Source organism: Aphelocoma coerulescens, chromosome 14 (assembly GCF_041296385.1).
Source record: "Aphelocoma coerulescens isolate FSJ_1873_10779 chromosome 14, UR_Acoe_1.0, whole genome shotgun sequence".
NCBI classification, from domain to species: Eukaryota; Metazoa; Chordata; class Aves; order Passeriformes; family Corvidae; genus Aphelocoma; species Aphelocoma coerulescens.
This window is the reverse complement of record NC_091028.1, coordinates 9999048-10016816: the sequence shown is the minus strand read 5'-3', so window position 1 is coordinate 10016816 and position 17769 is coordinate 9999048. Positions and strand designations below refer to the sequence as shown.

At 50.8% G+C, this 17769-nt stretch overlaps 1 protein-coding gene across 1 annotated transcript in view; it reads right to left on the bottom strand.

Moving 5' to 3' along the window:
• Positions 1 to 17769, bottom strand: part of CACNA1H (calcium voltage-gated channel subunit alpha1 H) — a 157792-nt gene that overhangs the window by 13598 nt on the left and 126425 nt on the right. Inside the window, exons 21-28 of the mRNA XM_069029698.1 lie at positions 16867 to 16993; positions 16429 to 16554; positions 15851 to 15940; positions 14912 to 15125; positions 7532 to 7683; positions 5652 to 5761; positions 5009 to 5142; positions 4194 to 4264 (exon numbers count right to left, since the gene is read on the bottom strand). Coding sequence (XP_068885799.1) covers positions 4194 to 4264; positions 5009 to 5142; positions 5652 to 5761; positions 7532 to 7683; positions 14912 to 15125; positions 15851 to 15940; positions 16429 to 16554; positions 16867 to 16993 — 1024 coding nt within the window. The remainder of the gene's footprint in view (positions 1 to 4193; positions 4265 to 5008; positions 5143 to 5651; positions 5762 to 7531; positions 7684 to 14911; positions 15126 to 15850; positions 15941 to 16428; positions 16555 to 16866; positions 16994 to 17769) is intronic.

The window sequence follows — 17769 nt, the reverse complement described above, 5'->3', positions numbered from 1 at the left end:
GCTGCTGGAAGGAACAGGAGAGGGCAGGAGCTTTTCTCCAAAGGCTGGGCTGGATGCTCCACCAGGAACAGAAATCCAGCTCTGGGCAGGAGCCTCAGCTCTGGCAGCCCCAGCAGGCTCTGAGAAGTGATTCTGGCTCTGAACAGCTCAGCCCAGGCTCCCTTATCCATCCAACTCCCCCTCACTCAGGCACAGAAAACTCCAGACACCCCCTCTCTCTGGCAGCCAGGGGCTATCCATCATTTCCTGGGAATCCAGTGCCAAGGAGGAGCTGAGGACTGCAGGGAGAGAAGCACAGATGAAGAACATCTCAGAGATGTTGTTGGTGCCCTGAAGACCTCAGAGAAGCCACAAGAGCTGGAGATGCCAGTGAGTATCTGTGATTCCTCCCGGACCTTCCCTCTGGAATGCTGGCTGGCAGCACTGGCCCTGTTCTGGGATGCTGTGGGGACACGGGCAGAGTCCTCCATCCCCCCTCAAGGAGCAGGGAGAGCCTCCAGGAGGGGCTGCACTCTCTCCCAGTGTATCCCAGCTGGATCTGTGCCCTACCACTGCAAAAGCTCTGGAATAAGCTGCTCAGCTCAAGGGAAGGGGCTTCCCTCTCCACACACCCAGCTGGCTCTGGGAGAGGCACTGATGGAATTTGTGTCTCCTGCTGCCGCACTCCTGAGTGAAGCCACTTCCTCCTGTGCCTCTTCCTGCTCTGACATCCATTGGCATTCCCGGTGTTGATGCCCTCAGCTCCCTGGGATGCCTGTCCAGAGCGATTCCTCATCAAATTAAGCTCCTGCCAAGCCTTTCCAAGGCCATGAGTCCTCCCTATCCTCTTCCATCACTCTCCAGCCAAGGCAATAATCCTGGCAGTGGGAAAACACAGCCTAATTCATGCACTGGGCCCAGGAGTAAATGGACACCTCTGCCTGGAAAACAGAGGCCAGCTGTGAGAATTCCAGGTTTTTTGGAGAGACACAGCCTTGGAGGGTGAAGTCACCTCAGGCTGACCTGAACAAGGTCCCCTTTCTGTGTCCCCTCAGCCCCATGGAGCCCAGCCCCAGGAGCCAGCAGGATGTTTGTTCCTCTGGAATTCTGTATCACTGCTCCAGTCCCTCAGGGATCTCTGCAGCACAGCCCACACCTCCCTGTCTCCCCAAATCCATCATCCCCAGTGCTGGCTGCTCAGACATTCCCATTCCTGCTCTCTGAGTTCACATCCCTATGGCTCTCCAGGGGCTGGCAAAGGCAGGTTGTTGTTTTTGCCCCCCAACTGCAGTCGGACAATGCCAGAAAAGCTCTTCAGGAGCTGAAGTTGAGATAAGCCCAGGAATTCCAGCACCAAGAGGAGATAAACTCCAGGACAGGAGCAAACTTCAGGTCCTGCCCTTCAGGGCTCTGCTAGGATGAGGAGTTCTTTGCTTTTTTCTTGGCACAGAGTCCCTGTGGGGGCAGTTCCAAGCTTTTGAAGACAAAGAGGAGTCTCTTGTCCAGCCTGCAGGGAATTAATGTGCCATCCAAGGATCAAGCGAGACGAGAGAAGGGAAAACAACCCAGATCTTTTGATAGGGAAGTTTCACATCTCATTGGTGTTGGAGGATGGGAATTGGGCTGGATTCCAGTTGTCCTCTCCACCAGGAAGAGCTGTGGCAGCTCAGCAGTGACTGCGGGGGGATTCACTTCCACCGGGAGCACTTTAAACCAAATTTAAATTCCAACTTTGCTACAGAAAGGGTGGACTTTGGAAAGCTGGGAATGGGAAAAGGGCTGAAGGATCACTGTGAAACAGGAGGCTCAGGGAGCAGCCTTTGCCTCCAAACCCAACAGCCACCAGACACAGAAGCAAGGAGATAATCAGTGATGGATGAGCGGTGTAATTCATTATCGAGCCTCAGCGAGGACAGAGCTCAGAAAGAAGAGGAAAACACTTGAAGCAGGTCTTGAAAAGCTGCTCCACACTGAGAGATTAAAGGAGTTCATTTCTCTCCCGTTCACAAGAGATTATTTTATCTACCACCGCTCCGAAAAGGAGATGTGCTACAAGAAAAAAAGCAAGATTACATCCAGTGAAAAAACAAACGCGGCTAATTCAGACTGAAAACACCAGATTTTTTTTTTAGCAGGAAGAGTAAATAAGAATGTATTCCATCAACAGGGGATGGCTGATTCCCTAACACTTTGAATCCTTAAACCAAGAACCAGTGTTGGGGTTTTTTTCTGGGATTGAGAGGACATGGAGAAGGTGGGCAGAGAAGGTGCCAGTTTGAGATCATTCCCTGACCATTCTTTCTGTCTCTGTGGCCTCTCCTCATTTTTTTCCCTCTTCTCCATCTCATTTTTTCCAGAGATCAGGTGGAGGAGAAGGTCTCTGACCTGGCAGACAGAGGTTACCACACAAGGAAGGTGCAATAGGAACGGTTTGAAAAGAGCAACTCAAGCTCAGTCTGAAGTCCCAAAAGAGGAGATTAATCCTGTGACAATCTTGGATCAACATGCTACATTCCCCCAAATCTGGGGATAATTGGTTCTCCAAGTGTTACTCAAATTGCTGAATAAAAATCAAATCCAAAGCTGATGAAAATCACCCCCCAAAAATGCAGTGACAGTTCCTTGTCATTGTCAGCCCATAAATGGGCATTCTCCACACACCAGACAAAGAATTCCCCCCCAAACCTTAATGAATAAACATTAAATTAGCTTTTTTTTGTCACTTAGAAGCCACATTCAATGAGGATTTTCCAGCTGTGGTTTTAGGATGCTAATTTAATTAGGCTAGGAACTCATCCCTTGCCTTGGAAATGAAAGCTGCAGCTTTATGAAGAGTGATGGTTGTCAGAGAGCTCTTCCTAAAATCCCCTTCTCATTTTCCCAGCTTCACTGGAGGCCAAAGTGGTATTTTTTTATCTGCACGAGATCTGCTCGGAATATCCCTGGGGTCTTCCCTTTGCAAGAGACCTCGCCTGGAATGCAAACTGCAAGAACACCCCAAGGAAGCCAAAAGCCTGGCCTGGAGCCACCCTATTGTTTGTATGGGGGAAGAGAAAACAAGGAGGGAGAGAAAATATGGTCTGTGGTCACAGGGCTTTGTAAATTAAAAACCAGACACAAATGCAAGGATTCCATGAAATGCCAGCCCGGGGGTCAGGCTGGTGAATCCCTGCTTTAGTCTCAGCCGAAATCCTTCAGATCTGGAGAGCAAAGGGCAAATGCTCAGATTAGAAACATCTTCATGGCAATGATGAAGAACAAAGCAAAGGGGTCTTTCCAAGGTAAAAAGATTCCCTGTTTTCCAGTTCTCTTGGAACTGGATCATGGTTCTTGGATCGTGGGTTGCTCTGTACTTAGGAACTGAGGCCCAGGGTGGTTTTGGGTATGTTTGCTCCTGGTTCTCTTGTGGCCACTTGTCCTCTGGAGGAGACTCCCACATGATGTCTGCCCTTGGCTGCTCCTGGGATCCAGGGAATCGGAATGTGCAGGCAGCTGCGTTAACCCCAACCACAGAAAGCTCTGAGCTCACACCAGCACACCCATAAACGAGCAGAACACACCTTAAAAAGGGTAAGATTTAAAAAAACCCTCAACACCTTGGAATTCTGACAGAGGACTGAAAGCCGGCAAAAAGTTTCTTTCCTTCTTTTCTCAAATAAACAGATCCATAAAAAAGCAGTCCCAGGAAGTGAACACTTGTGGGATCCTATCAAATATCAGCCTGAGTCTGGCAGAGGTGCTGCTCCTCTTGCAGCTCAGGAGAGTTTGGTGATTGGAGACCCCAAATCAAGATTTTAACCCTCAGATGCATCTCCCCAGTTTGCCTTTCCGAGGCTGCAGCTCATCTGTCAGTAATTGTGGTTTTTCCTGCCTCCCAAACAAAACTCCTGAGTTGGAAGCTCCCAGTCTGCTCCCAGTGCTTTCTCCAACACCCTTCTCTGTCTATCCTGGCATTTCCCAAACTTGCCAGTGAAATGTGGGGTTCATTGGAGCTCTGCCTACAGGAGTTTGCTCTCTGGGAACTCTTTTCCCATCATTTTGGTTCTCCCATCAAACACGCTCCAGGATGAGCCGTGCAAAACTCCACTCCCAAGGCCTGGAGAAAGCTGAGACCCTCCCCAGGTGGCTTCTAGAGGCCACCAAACACGGAGCCCCAAAGGCACTTGTGTTCCCAAGGGGGACACCCTGGGCATGGAGGAATTTTGGGGGCTTACCTGGGGCAGGGCTTGCACCACCGTGTCCAGCAGAGCTCTCATGCCCGTGGCCATTTTCAGCAGTTTCAGCACTGAAATGAGGAGCAAATCCTGCTCAGCAGGGCTGGGGAATATTGCAGGGAAAATGCATGAAGGAAATCCAGGTTCAGGTCTGGCAGGGAGGGTTTCAATCTCTCTTACAGCCGTTTATCCACGTGGGGAGTTCTCTGCATCCCCGCGGGGCTGAGCATCCCACTGTCAGTCCCAAGGGGAATGGATTCCCACTGCCTGAGGGCAGGGAGTGATGGGATATTGGGAAGGAATTCCTCCCTGGGAGGGTGCTGAGGCCCTGGTACAGGGTGCCCAGAGAAGCTGTGGCTGCCCCTGGACCCCTGGAAGTGTCCAAGGCCACTTGGACTTGGAGCACCCTGGGACAGTGGAAGGTGTTGGGGTTGGAACTGGATGGGCTTTAAGGTCCCTTCCCACCCAACCCATTGTGGGATTCTATGAAAATGGACAAAAACCTGCAAGAACTCCACTGTGGGCAGGCAGGAAAATGGGAGAGGGATGGGGAGCCACCTCATCAGTGAAGAGCATTTTCCCAAGCTCCAACTGCCATCACTTCCCACTCTGCTCTGGACCAGTATAAAAAGCCTGTGATCCCGGGCTAGAATCAGAATCCAACCGAGGATGCCACTGGAAAACCCAATGGAACCCCCAACTTGTCTCTGAGCTGACATCTCATGTTCCCCACTGGAAGTGAACCAGCAGGGTGTGAAGGATGAACGTCCAAAGGGTTTCCTGGGGTGGCTGGAGACCCCCAGAGCAGGACACACCTCTGGCTATCCTGAGCACCCTCATGATCCGGATTATGGTGGGATTGATGGGAAGCGCAGCGTTCATCTCGATCTCCTCCAGCGTGATCCCCACGATTGATAGGAGAACTATGGCCAAGTCCAGCTGATTCCACCTATAAAGAGAGGAAGGACACACAAAATCCAAATGATACATGGATAGACGTCCAAGAGGAGGGAATTTTATGTTAATAACAGGCACCAGCAGATCCCAAGTGCATCTCCTCATTCCCATCTGGGCCCATGAATTTTAGGTGGTACAAAACCAGCTCAGAGCAGCTGGCACAGACATTCTGTGAGCCACAAAATCTGGGAAGTGACCAGGAGCTGACTGGGAAGTGTTTCTGACCTCTGAGCTGAGCTGGTCAGGCCTCATGGAAAGGGAGGTACTGGGGGAAAAGATGCTTTTGAAATTTTGGGAGATTTCCGGAATTCCTCCTGCAAAGCCCAGCCAGCAGTTCTTAGGATTTCTAGCTCTTACACTACAAAGTCTGCATGCACAGAGAGCAGCCCTGGGCTCTTCCTGTGCCACCACAGCAATGCTGCATCTCCCCAGCATCTGGCCCTGAAAGTGGGTCAATCCAACCCCAAATCCCAAATCCACAGGGCTTCAAAGTGCTCCCACCTGTCCTTAAAGAACCTCCGGAAACCAAATGCCACCAACTTCAGGAGCGCCTCGAACACAAAGACGATGGTGAACACGTAGTTGCAGTACTTGAGGGCTTCATCCAGGGACTGAAAAGAGAGATCTCAGTCAGGCCAGCCCAGTAAGCCCAGCCCAGTTATCCTTTCCTAGACCACCCCCTAGACTGGCAGGGAGCAGGGCGAGGGAAGCACAGAAATATCAGGAATTGAGTCGTAAAGGCTGGCAGAGCTCACTAAATCACCCAGCAGAACTCAAATAAAGGCTCAGCCCCCTAGTCAAAGAAAACCCTCCAAAGTACCAAGATTAGTTCTGCTAAAAATGTCAGGTTCAAGCTCAGTGCACAAATTGTTCAGTCTGGGCCAGACACAAAAACTTCACCCCTTCCCCATCTCCTGAAGATTCCTGGGTCTGAAGTGCCCAGCCTTGGGGAGAACAAAAGCCTCGATGGATCATTTCTTGATTCCAGCCCTCGGGACAAAGGCTTTGCTTAAAAAGCTCAGAAAAATAAATAAACCTTGGAGATGGATTAAACCTTTCCTTCTTGAAAAATGGGACATCTCCAGAGCTGGGCAAAGCGTGTCCATATTTGGTGCAACGTCCCCACTCTCCACGGAGCCGCTCTCGGAAGTCAGGAATCCACAGTGTTTATACTTGAGGATGATGAGTGTTTATAATGGATTTCATTGGAGCTCTGGGCCAACAATAGCAAAGGAATCTTGTGGGGCCTTAAAATAGACAACTGGGGAGGGACTGGGGACAGGAGGCAGTGAAAGGGAATTTAGCTCAGTGTAGCACGGGACTCTGCATTTCCACTAAAAAATGGGAATTATGAGCATCGAACCAGACAAAATTGGAAATAAATGCAACAGAGGAGTCTGCAAAGCACTTCTGAGGAAGTCCCAGGGCACAGGAAAGCTCTTTTTGTCCCCTTTGTGTGATGCCTGGGCTTTGCTGACCCCACACACACAGCGGGGTCACCAGGGCATGGCCATGCCCCGATTTTTGGGACTCAAGAGCTGAAAGTTTCTTCTGTGTTGGCAACAATCCCTATTTTTGTTCCAGGGCCTGAAATAAAATGGCAGCTTAAAAACCATGGGACAATTTCCTATTCCATCCAAAGCCTGAGCCTGACTTCTGCCATCATTTGTGACCGTTTGCATTTGGATTTACAACTCGGTGTTAAGTGAACGTAAACCAAGTGTAAATAAGACCTCATGTGGGTAAACATTTCCATGGGAAACAAAGGAATTTTCCTGCTGTAAAACACACACACACACACACACACACACACACACACACACACACACGTGTTACCCTCTGGCTCAGTATCCAGGAGGCATTTGCAGGTTACCATGGAATGCTGGAAAAGGAAATGCTGAGCCAGAGCTTCATCAGTGATAATGAAATGGAAAATTTATATATGGACAGCCCCCATGATTTATGTCCAAGGTGTTCTGAGGGGAGAATGATTTTATAATATATAAAAAAAGGGAGGATTGGGCTTTTAAATTAGTTTTTTCTAACTTCATTGAGGAAAGAAAACGCTCTGCACGCAGTAACTCCAAGTTTATATCTGCTAATGGAATGTTCCAAAACCCTGGACTGCTCTCCAGTGTGAGGCTCACTCATGTCTGGGATCAGGAGAGGAAATATTTGGATTGGTCTTTTCCTGGTAAAAGCTTAATTCACTCTCCATTAGCGGGGGGTTTTTACCCAAAGCAGGGAAATCAAGATTTTGCCTGAAGCAAGCGACTCCTGAACGGCAGAGCTGGATCAGAACGCCGAGGCTTTCCAAGAGCTGGGAATGGCCCCGTGGCTGCTTGGATCCCAAGGGAGCCGTGCTGAGCGGCAGCTCCTACCTTGGGCTGGTTGTAGTGCTCCATGGACATGGTGATGACGTTGACGCCGATGATGAAGGTGATGAAGAGGTCGAGGTAGTGGCTGGTGCACAGGCTGTGGATGTATCTCCGCGCCGGCGAGTAGTCGGCGTAGTAGGGCCGGCGCTGGGCTTCTGCAGGGGACACAAAGGGCACCAATGAGCCATGAGTGCTGCAGGGCTGGTGGCCACCACCACGTGGCCTGAGGGTCATCTCCCACCTGGACGCAGGGTGGAGAACGGAGCTGAGCAAACCACGGGAAGTGGCTGAGTGATTCCTGAGTGATTCCGCCTCCCAGGACTGCCCCGGTGGGGTTTTTGGGTTGAGCCCACTCTGGTGCCAGCCAGGTCCTTCCCTCTGCCCTCCCCTCATGGAATGGGAAGCAGGCAGGGGGAGGAGCAGGATGGACACAGGACCCAAAGCCAAGGGAAAAGCTTCAAACCAGCGAAGCTTCAGCTGCAGGTGAGGCCGAAGCTTTGGGCAGGGCTCATCTCTCCCAGTCCTGCTGGTGCCAGGCATATTCCAGGTGGGATAAGAACATGCCCTGAGCTCAGCTTGAGTGCCAGGAGGTTTTTGGGGCGTTTGGAAGGCCTGAGGAAAAGCAGCAGTGCTGTGGCAGGGCATTCCCGAGGGTTGGGAGCACACAGGACACGGCCACAAAGCGCTTGGCTCTGCCAGGACAAGCAGCACAAGCTCGTCTGCAAACAGAAATATAAATTTCTATTTATAAAATAGATCATTAAACAATATATCCAGGGCTCAAGGCACAGCTGCATCTAAAACCATTCACAACCACGTGAATTTTACATCTCTGCCTCTGGTTGTGGTCCCTCCTTTTTTTTCTCTTTGAAATGGGGGAATTTCTGCCTGTGACCAAATTCCTGGGGCTGCTCCAAGGAGAGTGTTTGGACCCCAGGACTGTATTTACTGCGTGTGTCTGTCTCAAATGAAACTGTGAGGGCACTGGATGGAGTCAAATTCCTTTCCAAGTGAAGCAATGTAAATATTCCAAGTTTACACAAGGCCAAGGCAGCATTGCTGTGGATTTTACAAGTGGAAGAGACACTGAGGCCGCACCAAGTCAGAGCAGGATTGTTCTTAACAGCGAATATTTTGCAAATATTTCATCAAATTCAGCTTTAAATGCATGAAAAGCTCAGAAGTTGCTTCACCTTGAAAGTAAGGAGGGAAATCAGTTGGGAAGTACTCAGTGCCCTCCTGAAATTCATCTCCCACTCCTCTCATCCTGCTAATACCTTTCAGATGGAAGGACTCTTGAAACGTGGGAGATTTTTTGTGCTGCAACTGATGCCAGATTAAAATCCAAAACTTTGAAATTAGTTGGATAAAGGGAAGCAGAATCTGCAGCTCTCTTTCAACTACATTTTTTTTTTCCTGGTCGTTAAAAGTACAGTGGAGGCATTTAAAAAACATTTCCTCCTGACCAGGGTCACCAAGCCTTGGGTTTTTTTTCTGCTAAGGGGTGTGGAAAAACAAGATGAAAACAACCAGAGTTGGTTTTGAATACATTTTTTTTTTCTCTTGCTTTCATGTGCTTAATCCTACGAGTCATCTTGGACTGCTGGGGCTGTCTCTGCTACTGAGCTCAGCCTGCCTGCAAAATAATAACAAAACCATTGCAGTATAATATTTATTTCAGCCCAGACGAGGTGCTTTCATGTGTGTTCAGCATTACAACATCCTTGTCCTTTTTTTTTTTTTTTTCATTTTTTAGGGAATGTCTTCTTGGGAGTGCAAATCATCAACTCCTTGGGAGGTCTGAGAAGACCCTTAAATGTTATATTTATTACTGATGAATGGTTGATGAATGGATTTCAGGACGTGAGCAGGGATGCGTTGGCAGCACGTAAGGAAAAGAGGTTGCAGGTGGCTTTAACCACCCCTCACCTGCCCAAATGCCCGATTTATTCACTATTCAGCAAAAGATCAGGTGTCTGTTCTACTTTATAAACCAATTACGTAAGGAGAATCACAAGAAGACATTTTCCACTGTCAGGCACTGAACCGAAAACCTCTTGAATTTCCTGGCAGCAACACAGCTCCTTCTTTGCATGGGCTGGAGAGGAGAAAACCAAGGAGCAAGCAGCCAGCCCTAAAGGTGGGTCTGTCCTACAGCACAGAGGTCTCTCTCTCTCAGCACTGCCTGGGCCTGCCCAAATTCCTGCTGGGAAACCTTGGGACAGGCTTAAGCTGAGGGAGCTCTAGGAGAAGCCTGGCTGCTTTAGGATGCACACAGCCCAAAGCTTAAGGGGCAGGAAGGAAACTCCCCCGGGGGGACACATGCAAGGACGGTGGGGATGGAGGTGACAGAGGTGACAAGAACCACATGCAGCAGGGCCGTGCTCAGGAGGACCCCATGCAGTGCCCACTCGAGGAGATGCTGCCCGTGCCAGGCTGGAGGAGGGAGCTGGCATGTGCCAGGAGGAGCCAGGGCTGGACTGGGAGATCCCGGGAAGGCAGAGGGGTTGCAGCAGGGTGGCAGCAGTGGGAGAGCAGCCCCACAGCTCTGGCAGGAGGGAGTTGCAGAGCTCCAGAGCCTCAGCTCTGGTCATTCCCAATCCTGTCAGGATTCCCTTTGGGAAGTTTTACCTCTGTTGACAGCACAGAAGGGGCTCTGAGCTCCTCTCAGGTCACATTTTTAACTCTTAGAGGGAATTTTAAGTCCCCAGATTGTGTTGAGGGTTCACTGCACACACCCTGACTGCTGCTGGCACAACCAGAGCTGTGGGATCTGCAGGAGAACCTGGATGAGGAGGATGCTGCTCTGTGGGATGTGGGCAACCAGGGGCCACCTGATCCATTATTAATCCCAGCAGGCAAAACACGACCTGTGCCTTGGTTTCCCTGGGAAAATGGTTTTTGGGATGAGACTCCCATCAGCCAACTGGCAGATTTCGGTCATCATGGAATGGGTTGGGTGGGAAGGGACCTTAAAGCCCATCCCATGCCACCCCCTGCCATGGGCAGGGACACCTTCCACTGTCCCAGGCTGCTCCAAGCCCCATCCAGCCTGGCCTTGGGCACTGCCAGGGATCCAGGGGCAGCCCCAGCTTCTCTGGGAATCTGTGCCAGGACTTCCCCACCCTCACAGGGAACAATTCCTTCCCAAAATCCCATCTAACCCTGCCCTCAGGCAGTGGGAAGCGATTCCCCTTGTCCTGGCACTCCATGCTCTGTAAATGCTCTCTCTCCATCAAACACAGACAAGTTTCCCTTCAGCTGCTGGTTCAAACTGGTGGAAACACAGCAGGGAAAAAAGAAACCATCAAACAGATGAAAAACAGGAAAATCCCAGCCCTTCCTCCCCCCACTTTTAGATGCTGGCTAATGCTTGAATCTCACCTCTCTGCAGAGTATTTAAACTTTGCTTGTGGTTCTGCTGACATGAAAATTAATGAAGCACCATCCCCTGGCTTAAAAGCATTTTTAGTTGGCATTACAATCCCCAGCTCCAGCTCCTCCATTACAACGCTCTGCATGAAACATTAGAAAGCCCTAATGGGGTTATTCATGCCTGGAACAGAGCAGCTCTGTACCTGCAGCTGCCTGGAAAAATAAGCAGCAGGGTTGGATAATTCCCTGCTTGGAAACTCTGAACACTCAGGGATACAGCACCCAAAATTGGAGCTCCAGCTCAAATGTTTCTGGCGAATACAGAGAGGGTTGTGGCACTGAGGGGGTGCTTAAATTGGAATATCACCGTGTGCCACCCTCTAGAGAAAGGTTTGCAGTCACTGCTCTGAAAGGCACCTCTGCCGGGGCTTAAAACCGCCTCATCCTTCCACAATTCCCAGCTCTGCCAGGAAAAGCCTCCGAGGAACAGATTTGTGGCCACTCTCCTCTCATAGAGAGGAAATGAGGAAAAAGTATATCTGAATTCTCAGTTTTTGGGGTCTTCCCAAAGGGACACCACTGGAAGGCACTCTGCTCCCAGCTACAGCCTTCCCTGGGCTGGGATTCTGGGATTTCCAGCTCTTCCTGCTCTGCTTTCAGCCCCCAGTGTCACCCAGACCCCCCTGCAGCCTTTGAAGTGCGGAGCTGACCTGACACAGCAGATCCACGAGGGCTGGATTTGGCCCTGGATCCCCAAAAGAAGAGGAGATCAAGCTGATCCACGTGTTTTTAATCAAAACCTTCAGTCTGGGGAGGCTGCTTTCAGTCTGTGTCTTCTGAGAAGCTCATTAAAAGGCTGAGAGCAGCAGGATTGTTAAATTACACTTGGATATAATGGATGGAGCAGGGACTGCATCAGGAAAAATATTCTGGTTTATCTTGATTTTTTTTCCTTTCACATAAAAAAGTTCACGGAGCAGTCCTGCCTTTAAAACCACATCAAATGCATTTCTCAGTGTCCTCACCCCCTGCCCTCCGCTCTCCTTGAGCAGAGTGAACCTGCAGCCAATCCCTTCAGCAAAGTGGCCCTCAGATGGGAAAGAGGAAATATTTTGGAAAGGTCTGAGGTGGTGACAGCAGAGAATTGGGCTGAGAGGGACTTTTCTGCTGAAAAATCCCCCCAAGGCAGGTGATGAATCCCCATCCCACCTGAGAAGGAGCTGGGTCCTGCTGCAGGGCCGTGTTCTCCATGGAGCAATCCCTCTGCCGGGCTCGAAATCCTGGATCCAGCCTGGGATCGGTGCCCAGCTCACCCAGCTGAGGTTTATCCCATTCCTAGGGCCTTGTTCTCCATGGAGCAATCCCTCTGCTGGGTTCCCAGGCTCCAAATCCTGGATTCATCTTGGGATTGGTGCCCAGATCACCCAGCTGAGGTTTATCCCATTTCCAGCCCCGATCCCAGCCTGCCACAGCTCCGTGGTGCATTTTTGTGTGTGCAGGTAGGGACAGATCCCCCAGCCCCCAGACCCCAGGGGACATCACAGACAGGGGACAGGGACAGGACACACAGACAAGGTGCCAGGCAGACAGCGAGCCCAGAGGGTGCATGTGTGGCTTAAATCTTGCTCCTCTCCTGGTCTCTCCAACGCTGGGAATGGTGACTGAGTTAAAAGCAGGGAGCTCTGTCAGCCTTCCCACAGTCCTCACTCCTCTCCCTGGGCTGACCAGGCTCTCTCCTGCTGCTCCACAGGGGTGGCACAGAGCGCTGGGACACATGGAAGCGGTGGAAGGGACACATGGAAGCAGAGGAAGCTGCCAGCTGCTGTCACCATGCAGATCCCACAGCTCCACGAGCACACATACACCCCACAGCCACAGCTCACATCTTTCTGAGTCTGCCACGGTTTTTTCATCAAATCCATTGTCTTTGAAATCACCCAGGAGGTGCAAACCCCTCCCAATCGAAACAAAAAAGAATCCCTTAAAATGGAAACAGCAATCTTCCCAAATGTGTATCAGATATTTGGGTTCACCTTGTTAACAACTCCAGTCTGGATGCCAAGCTGTACCTGAAGGTAGAGCCAGACAATTTCAGGGAACCTTCTGGAAGCCCAGCACATGGCCAAATGTTTCACTCCTCAGCTGCTGTATTGACTTGATCCCCTTCCAGAAATCTGTCCTCCTCCCTGTGTGCTCTCCGTGAAATGTTACAACCCTCATCTGTGCAATGGCTGCTCCGAAATAGCTCCTTGGAGGTGGTGGATAAAGAGGGACAATGTCACAGTGTCCATCACTTTGACAGGGACTGGCTCTTTTTTTGGTGTCTGAGCTGTGGAGTCACAGCCAGGCTTTAATAAGATTTATTTCCTAATCAGGAACTGAGCTGTGCCTTCATACCTGTGCCCCTGTTTTCTCTGAGGATGCTTAAAATTGCTTTATTTTTTAAAATGTCATATAAACTTTGAGTTTATCTGAATGTCTTTGAGGTCAGCACTTTGGAGCAGAAGCTGTACAAGGAGGACCCTGGGGAGCCTGTGACTGATTTCCCTGTGCTGGAAATGCTGCCTTCAGGATTTCCACCCTCAGACTCCCAAAGCAAAATGGGAAAAGGGGAAGGAAATTGCATTTGAACTCTTTGAAATCTCTGGAGAGAGTCAGTGTCTGCTTGCGCTGGCTTTCATTGTAAGCCAGGCACTGAACTCACAACTGGCCAAAATGAAATGGGCTTGGCTCTCCCTGTGGGGACAACGGTGCCACCATTTAGTGCTGAGGTGTCCCCTGGCTCTAACAAAGAGCACCAGAGGAGCAGGAGAGGGGCTGTGAGGGACACAGCTCCTGCCTCAGGCCTGGACAGATGCAGGGAATGGGATGGGGTTTCTCCCAGCAAAGCCTGTGCCTGCTGTGTCCTTGGAGCTGGGCTGTTCTTCCAGCTGGAAATGGATATCCATGGCTTGATGTTTGGGAGACAACAATTTGTCACAATATTGGGTCCTTCCAGGAGATGACACAGCCAGGCAGAGTCACAGCACTGCTGCAGCAAACAGGGCCCGAAAAGCTCAGCCTTACCCCTGACTAAGCTCAGCTTTGATCTCAGTGGCCAGGTTTCCTCACTCCTCAAAAATGCCTGGCAGGCTATCCCTGCTCGCTAAAGCTTGTGGGAAAGCTGTGGCTGCTTTCCTGGCACCTTTCCTGGGAATACCCACTCGATGCTAAAGGCAGCCAGTCCCAGGTGCAGCCTGCCCGGGGGAGGTGGGAATGAACAGGTTTGGGGCAGGAAAGGAGCACAGGCTCAGGTGGTTTTTGGGTTTGACAGTCCCTGCTAGATCCACTGAGAAGGAAATTTAGGCTAAAGGCCTTTTGTTGCACCTTAATGTCCCTGCCCCTGGCCAGTGTTCCAAGGACAAAACGAGTCCCGGGAGTGAGTCCCAGCCTGGAATGGGACAAGCATCTCTTGTCATGGACACCTCCCCACGAGGAATTGTCCCTCCAGCCCCAGCCCGGGGCTGCCCTGCTGTCCCCAGGCCGTGGCTCTGCCCATGCCCCCATGCAGTGTCCGTGGCATGCGGGGCCATGCTCCAGGACTCCCAAACAGCATCGCTGCTGTTTTATCTGAGAAAAGAACTCACAAATCAAACCCCGCCACCATCCTCAGATGCAAGCGGCGCGTTAAGGCACGGGGGAGCGTCGGAGTGGCCTCCAGGCACAGGGGAAGCACTGAAGCTGTTCACCCCTGTGTCCCTCGGTGCTGGGGACACTGTGGCCTTGCAGAGAGGACTCTGCTGGAGGGGGATTTTCTCCCCAGCCAGGTGAACAGGTACCGCTTCCCACCAGCTCATCCAGGACAATCCCAGGGCATCGCCAGCCCGCAGCTTAAAGCACCGCCAAAGAGGTAACGAAGCAACACAACCTCCTGGACCCCAACAAAAAAAAAAACAAAGGAAAAGGAAATCTTGCTTTGGGAGCAGGCAGGGCTCAGAAAGATTTTGGTTTGTAAGGCACTCTACCGACCAGACAGGTACATCTCCTTACTCCTGCGCTTTTTCTCCAGGCGGCGGAGCCGCTTCTCCTCCCGGCGCCGCGCCTCCTCCGCCTCCTGGTGCTGCCGGCACTTGTGGAAGTTCTCCACCACCACCCCCACGAACATGTTGAGCACGAAGAAGCTGACGATGAGCAGGAAGGAGATGAAGTAGAGCAGCATCCAAGGGTTGTGGTTCTGGATGGGCTGGGGGAGGTAAGAACAAGGGAGAAGTGGCACAGGCAAGGTGGGTTAAGTCAGGTTTTTGGGTGCTCTGGAGCAATGAGTTGTGTGGGGAGGAGGAGAGGACTGGGAGGAGATTTTTCCCAAAGCATTTTCCTCTCCTTCACCTTCTCACTGGCTACAATTCACTTTTGGTGTAAAGCCCACTCTAAACTGCCTTACAGGATTTAATTATTTTGGTATGTATTTCACACAGCTTCAGATAAATCTCAGTGGATGAGCATCATCCCACCAGCAAGATCGTTTCGGCTAAAGACAGGCTCCAGATTTTTAATTTTTCAGATGTGGGCTCTTGGTTAATGTTTCTCAGTTGTTACCAGATCTTCAGAAGTGGGGGAAATTAAGTCCAAAGTGTTACTGTGGCTCCGTGTGGGTCCTACTCATGGGAGACTTGACTTCCCACGGAAAATGCCACCTAACTCACAAACTGAACGTCTCTTGCACAACACTTCTGGTGGTTTCCCATCCTCAAATACCCTCATTCTAATTCAAAACCCCACTAGACCTTGCCTGTACTACAGCCACTGGAAAAGCAACTCCAAGGAGTGGAAAACTTTGGCAGCTCAATGGGTAACTGGGACCTTGAGGAGGTTCTACAGCTCTGCTCCTTCCTGGGACTTGAAAAACCCTGGATTGCCCACGCCTGAGGCTCGAGAGAGCAGCACAGCTGGGCTCTGCAGGACAGGTACCTGTTGGTCAATGCCCACGGCGTCCAGCCCATCGTACATGATGTTCACCCAGCCGTCCTTGGAGGAGAGGACAAACAGGGACATCAGGGCCTGGAAAATGGACAGAAGAGGTTGGTCTTGCCTTTCAGTCCCCAGAGAGGAAACTCCCAGCTCCTCCTGTGGCCTGGCTTTTCAGCCAGAAGGAAGCACCTTATTTTCTTCATTTGCAAACAGAACAGCAAGAAATCGAGAGGCTAAAAGGGGCAGCTGAGGGGTTGCATCCCAGAGCAGTGGCTTCAGGACAACACTCCTGAAAACAACGAACTGCGCAACCTCAGCAAGAGACCAAGTGTTGATCTGATCCATTTTTAGTCATTTAGAGCAAAAGACAGAGATTTCCAGATAAAGTCACAGAATGACCGAGGATGGAAAAGACCTCTAAGGTCACCGAGTGCAAATATCAACCCACTGATAGATGATTGCAACACTAATTCTGGAAACTTCCTATGATGGAGGCTCCACGCCCTCCTGAAGCCACACATTTTAAGTGTACATCCATGAAAAGCTGGCCCTGAAAATCTCTGCAGGGAGGACTTTACCTGCCCCAAATTGTCGAAGTTGTACTTCCTCCGGACCCATTTGTAGTGAGCGTTGGTGCAGTCGGCCTTCGTGGTGATGTTTTTGACATCAGGGCCATCACAGTAGTAGAACTTGCCTTTAAAAAGCTGCATTTGAGAACACAAATTAAAAAAAAAAATGAACAAAACCCAAGCAGCTTTAAAAAGTCTGATTTATCTTTCATTCCTTTAGAGGAGTTCATCAGGGAGGTCTGTCTGTTCTCCTAATCCTGAGATCCTTGCTGGGAGCAGGTGCCAACCCCACCCTTTTCTCCTAAAGCCTGGCTCTTCTTCCCCAGCTGAAATCTTCCTCTGGAGGCATTTCAGCTCATTATTTCCACCTCAACCCAGCAGGTGAGAAAAGCAGCTTCTCTTTGCAGCAGTTGCTTAGAGGCAGCCACAGGGAGGGAAATACTCTACCTGGACCCCTAAAATCCCAAAGATGATGAAGAAAGCACAGCAGATGAGAACAATATTCCCAATAGGCCTCAAGGAGGAGATCAAGGTTTCCACCACCAGCTTCAGACCTGGGGCTCTGCTGATGACTCTGGAAAAAAGAAAACGACAAGACAACGAAGCTTTTAATTGTTTTGTTATCACTGAGCTGCTTCTTGTCTGCTCTCTGAAGCTGGCACAACCCTCCTCCACCTGCAGGCAGCGCTCAGAGACAATCAGGGACTTCTTCAGACAACCAGAGCGTTCCCAGTCACGTCAGATGGAATCCAAGGAGTGACAGCTGGGCAGAGTGAGGAGGGGAGACTCCCTATGGGCAGGATCTCAGAGTTCCCCCGTTGGGGTGTTTGTACCTCAGTCCAGGGGAGTGATCCCTGCAAGGGCTCTGATCCCAGCCCAGGGACACAGGCAGGATCCTCCTTCCTCTCCCAACACGTGAACACCTTCCCAGCAGGACTGGAGAGCACGTCTGGTGCTCCTTCTGCAGTAGTGACCATGACAACTTTCCAAACAGAGTAATTCCAATTTGTTTCCTAATGAGTTCCTGAACTGGCTCGTAGCTAACAGGAGCCTGTGATCAACAGCTCCACAGCCAAAGGGTCAATCCCGTTGGGAAGCAGCTTCCTGGTGTGCTCTGAGGCAGGTTTTGGGTGTTATGAAGAACAGGAGCATTGCTTTCCTGGAGGAGAGCCTGAGGAATGCACTGCTGTCCCCTGGGATGTGTGAGTGGAACCAGCCCAAGCCAAGCTTTCCTGGGAAGGGCAAGGTGGGAGTTTTGCCTGGAAAACATCAAAGCTGTTTTTAGGAGGGGCCTGTGGAGGGTGAGTCCTTGCAGGGAGCTGCAGCTCACACCGATAATGATGCCTTGTG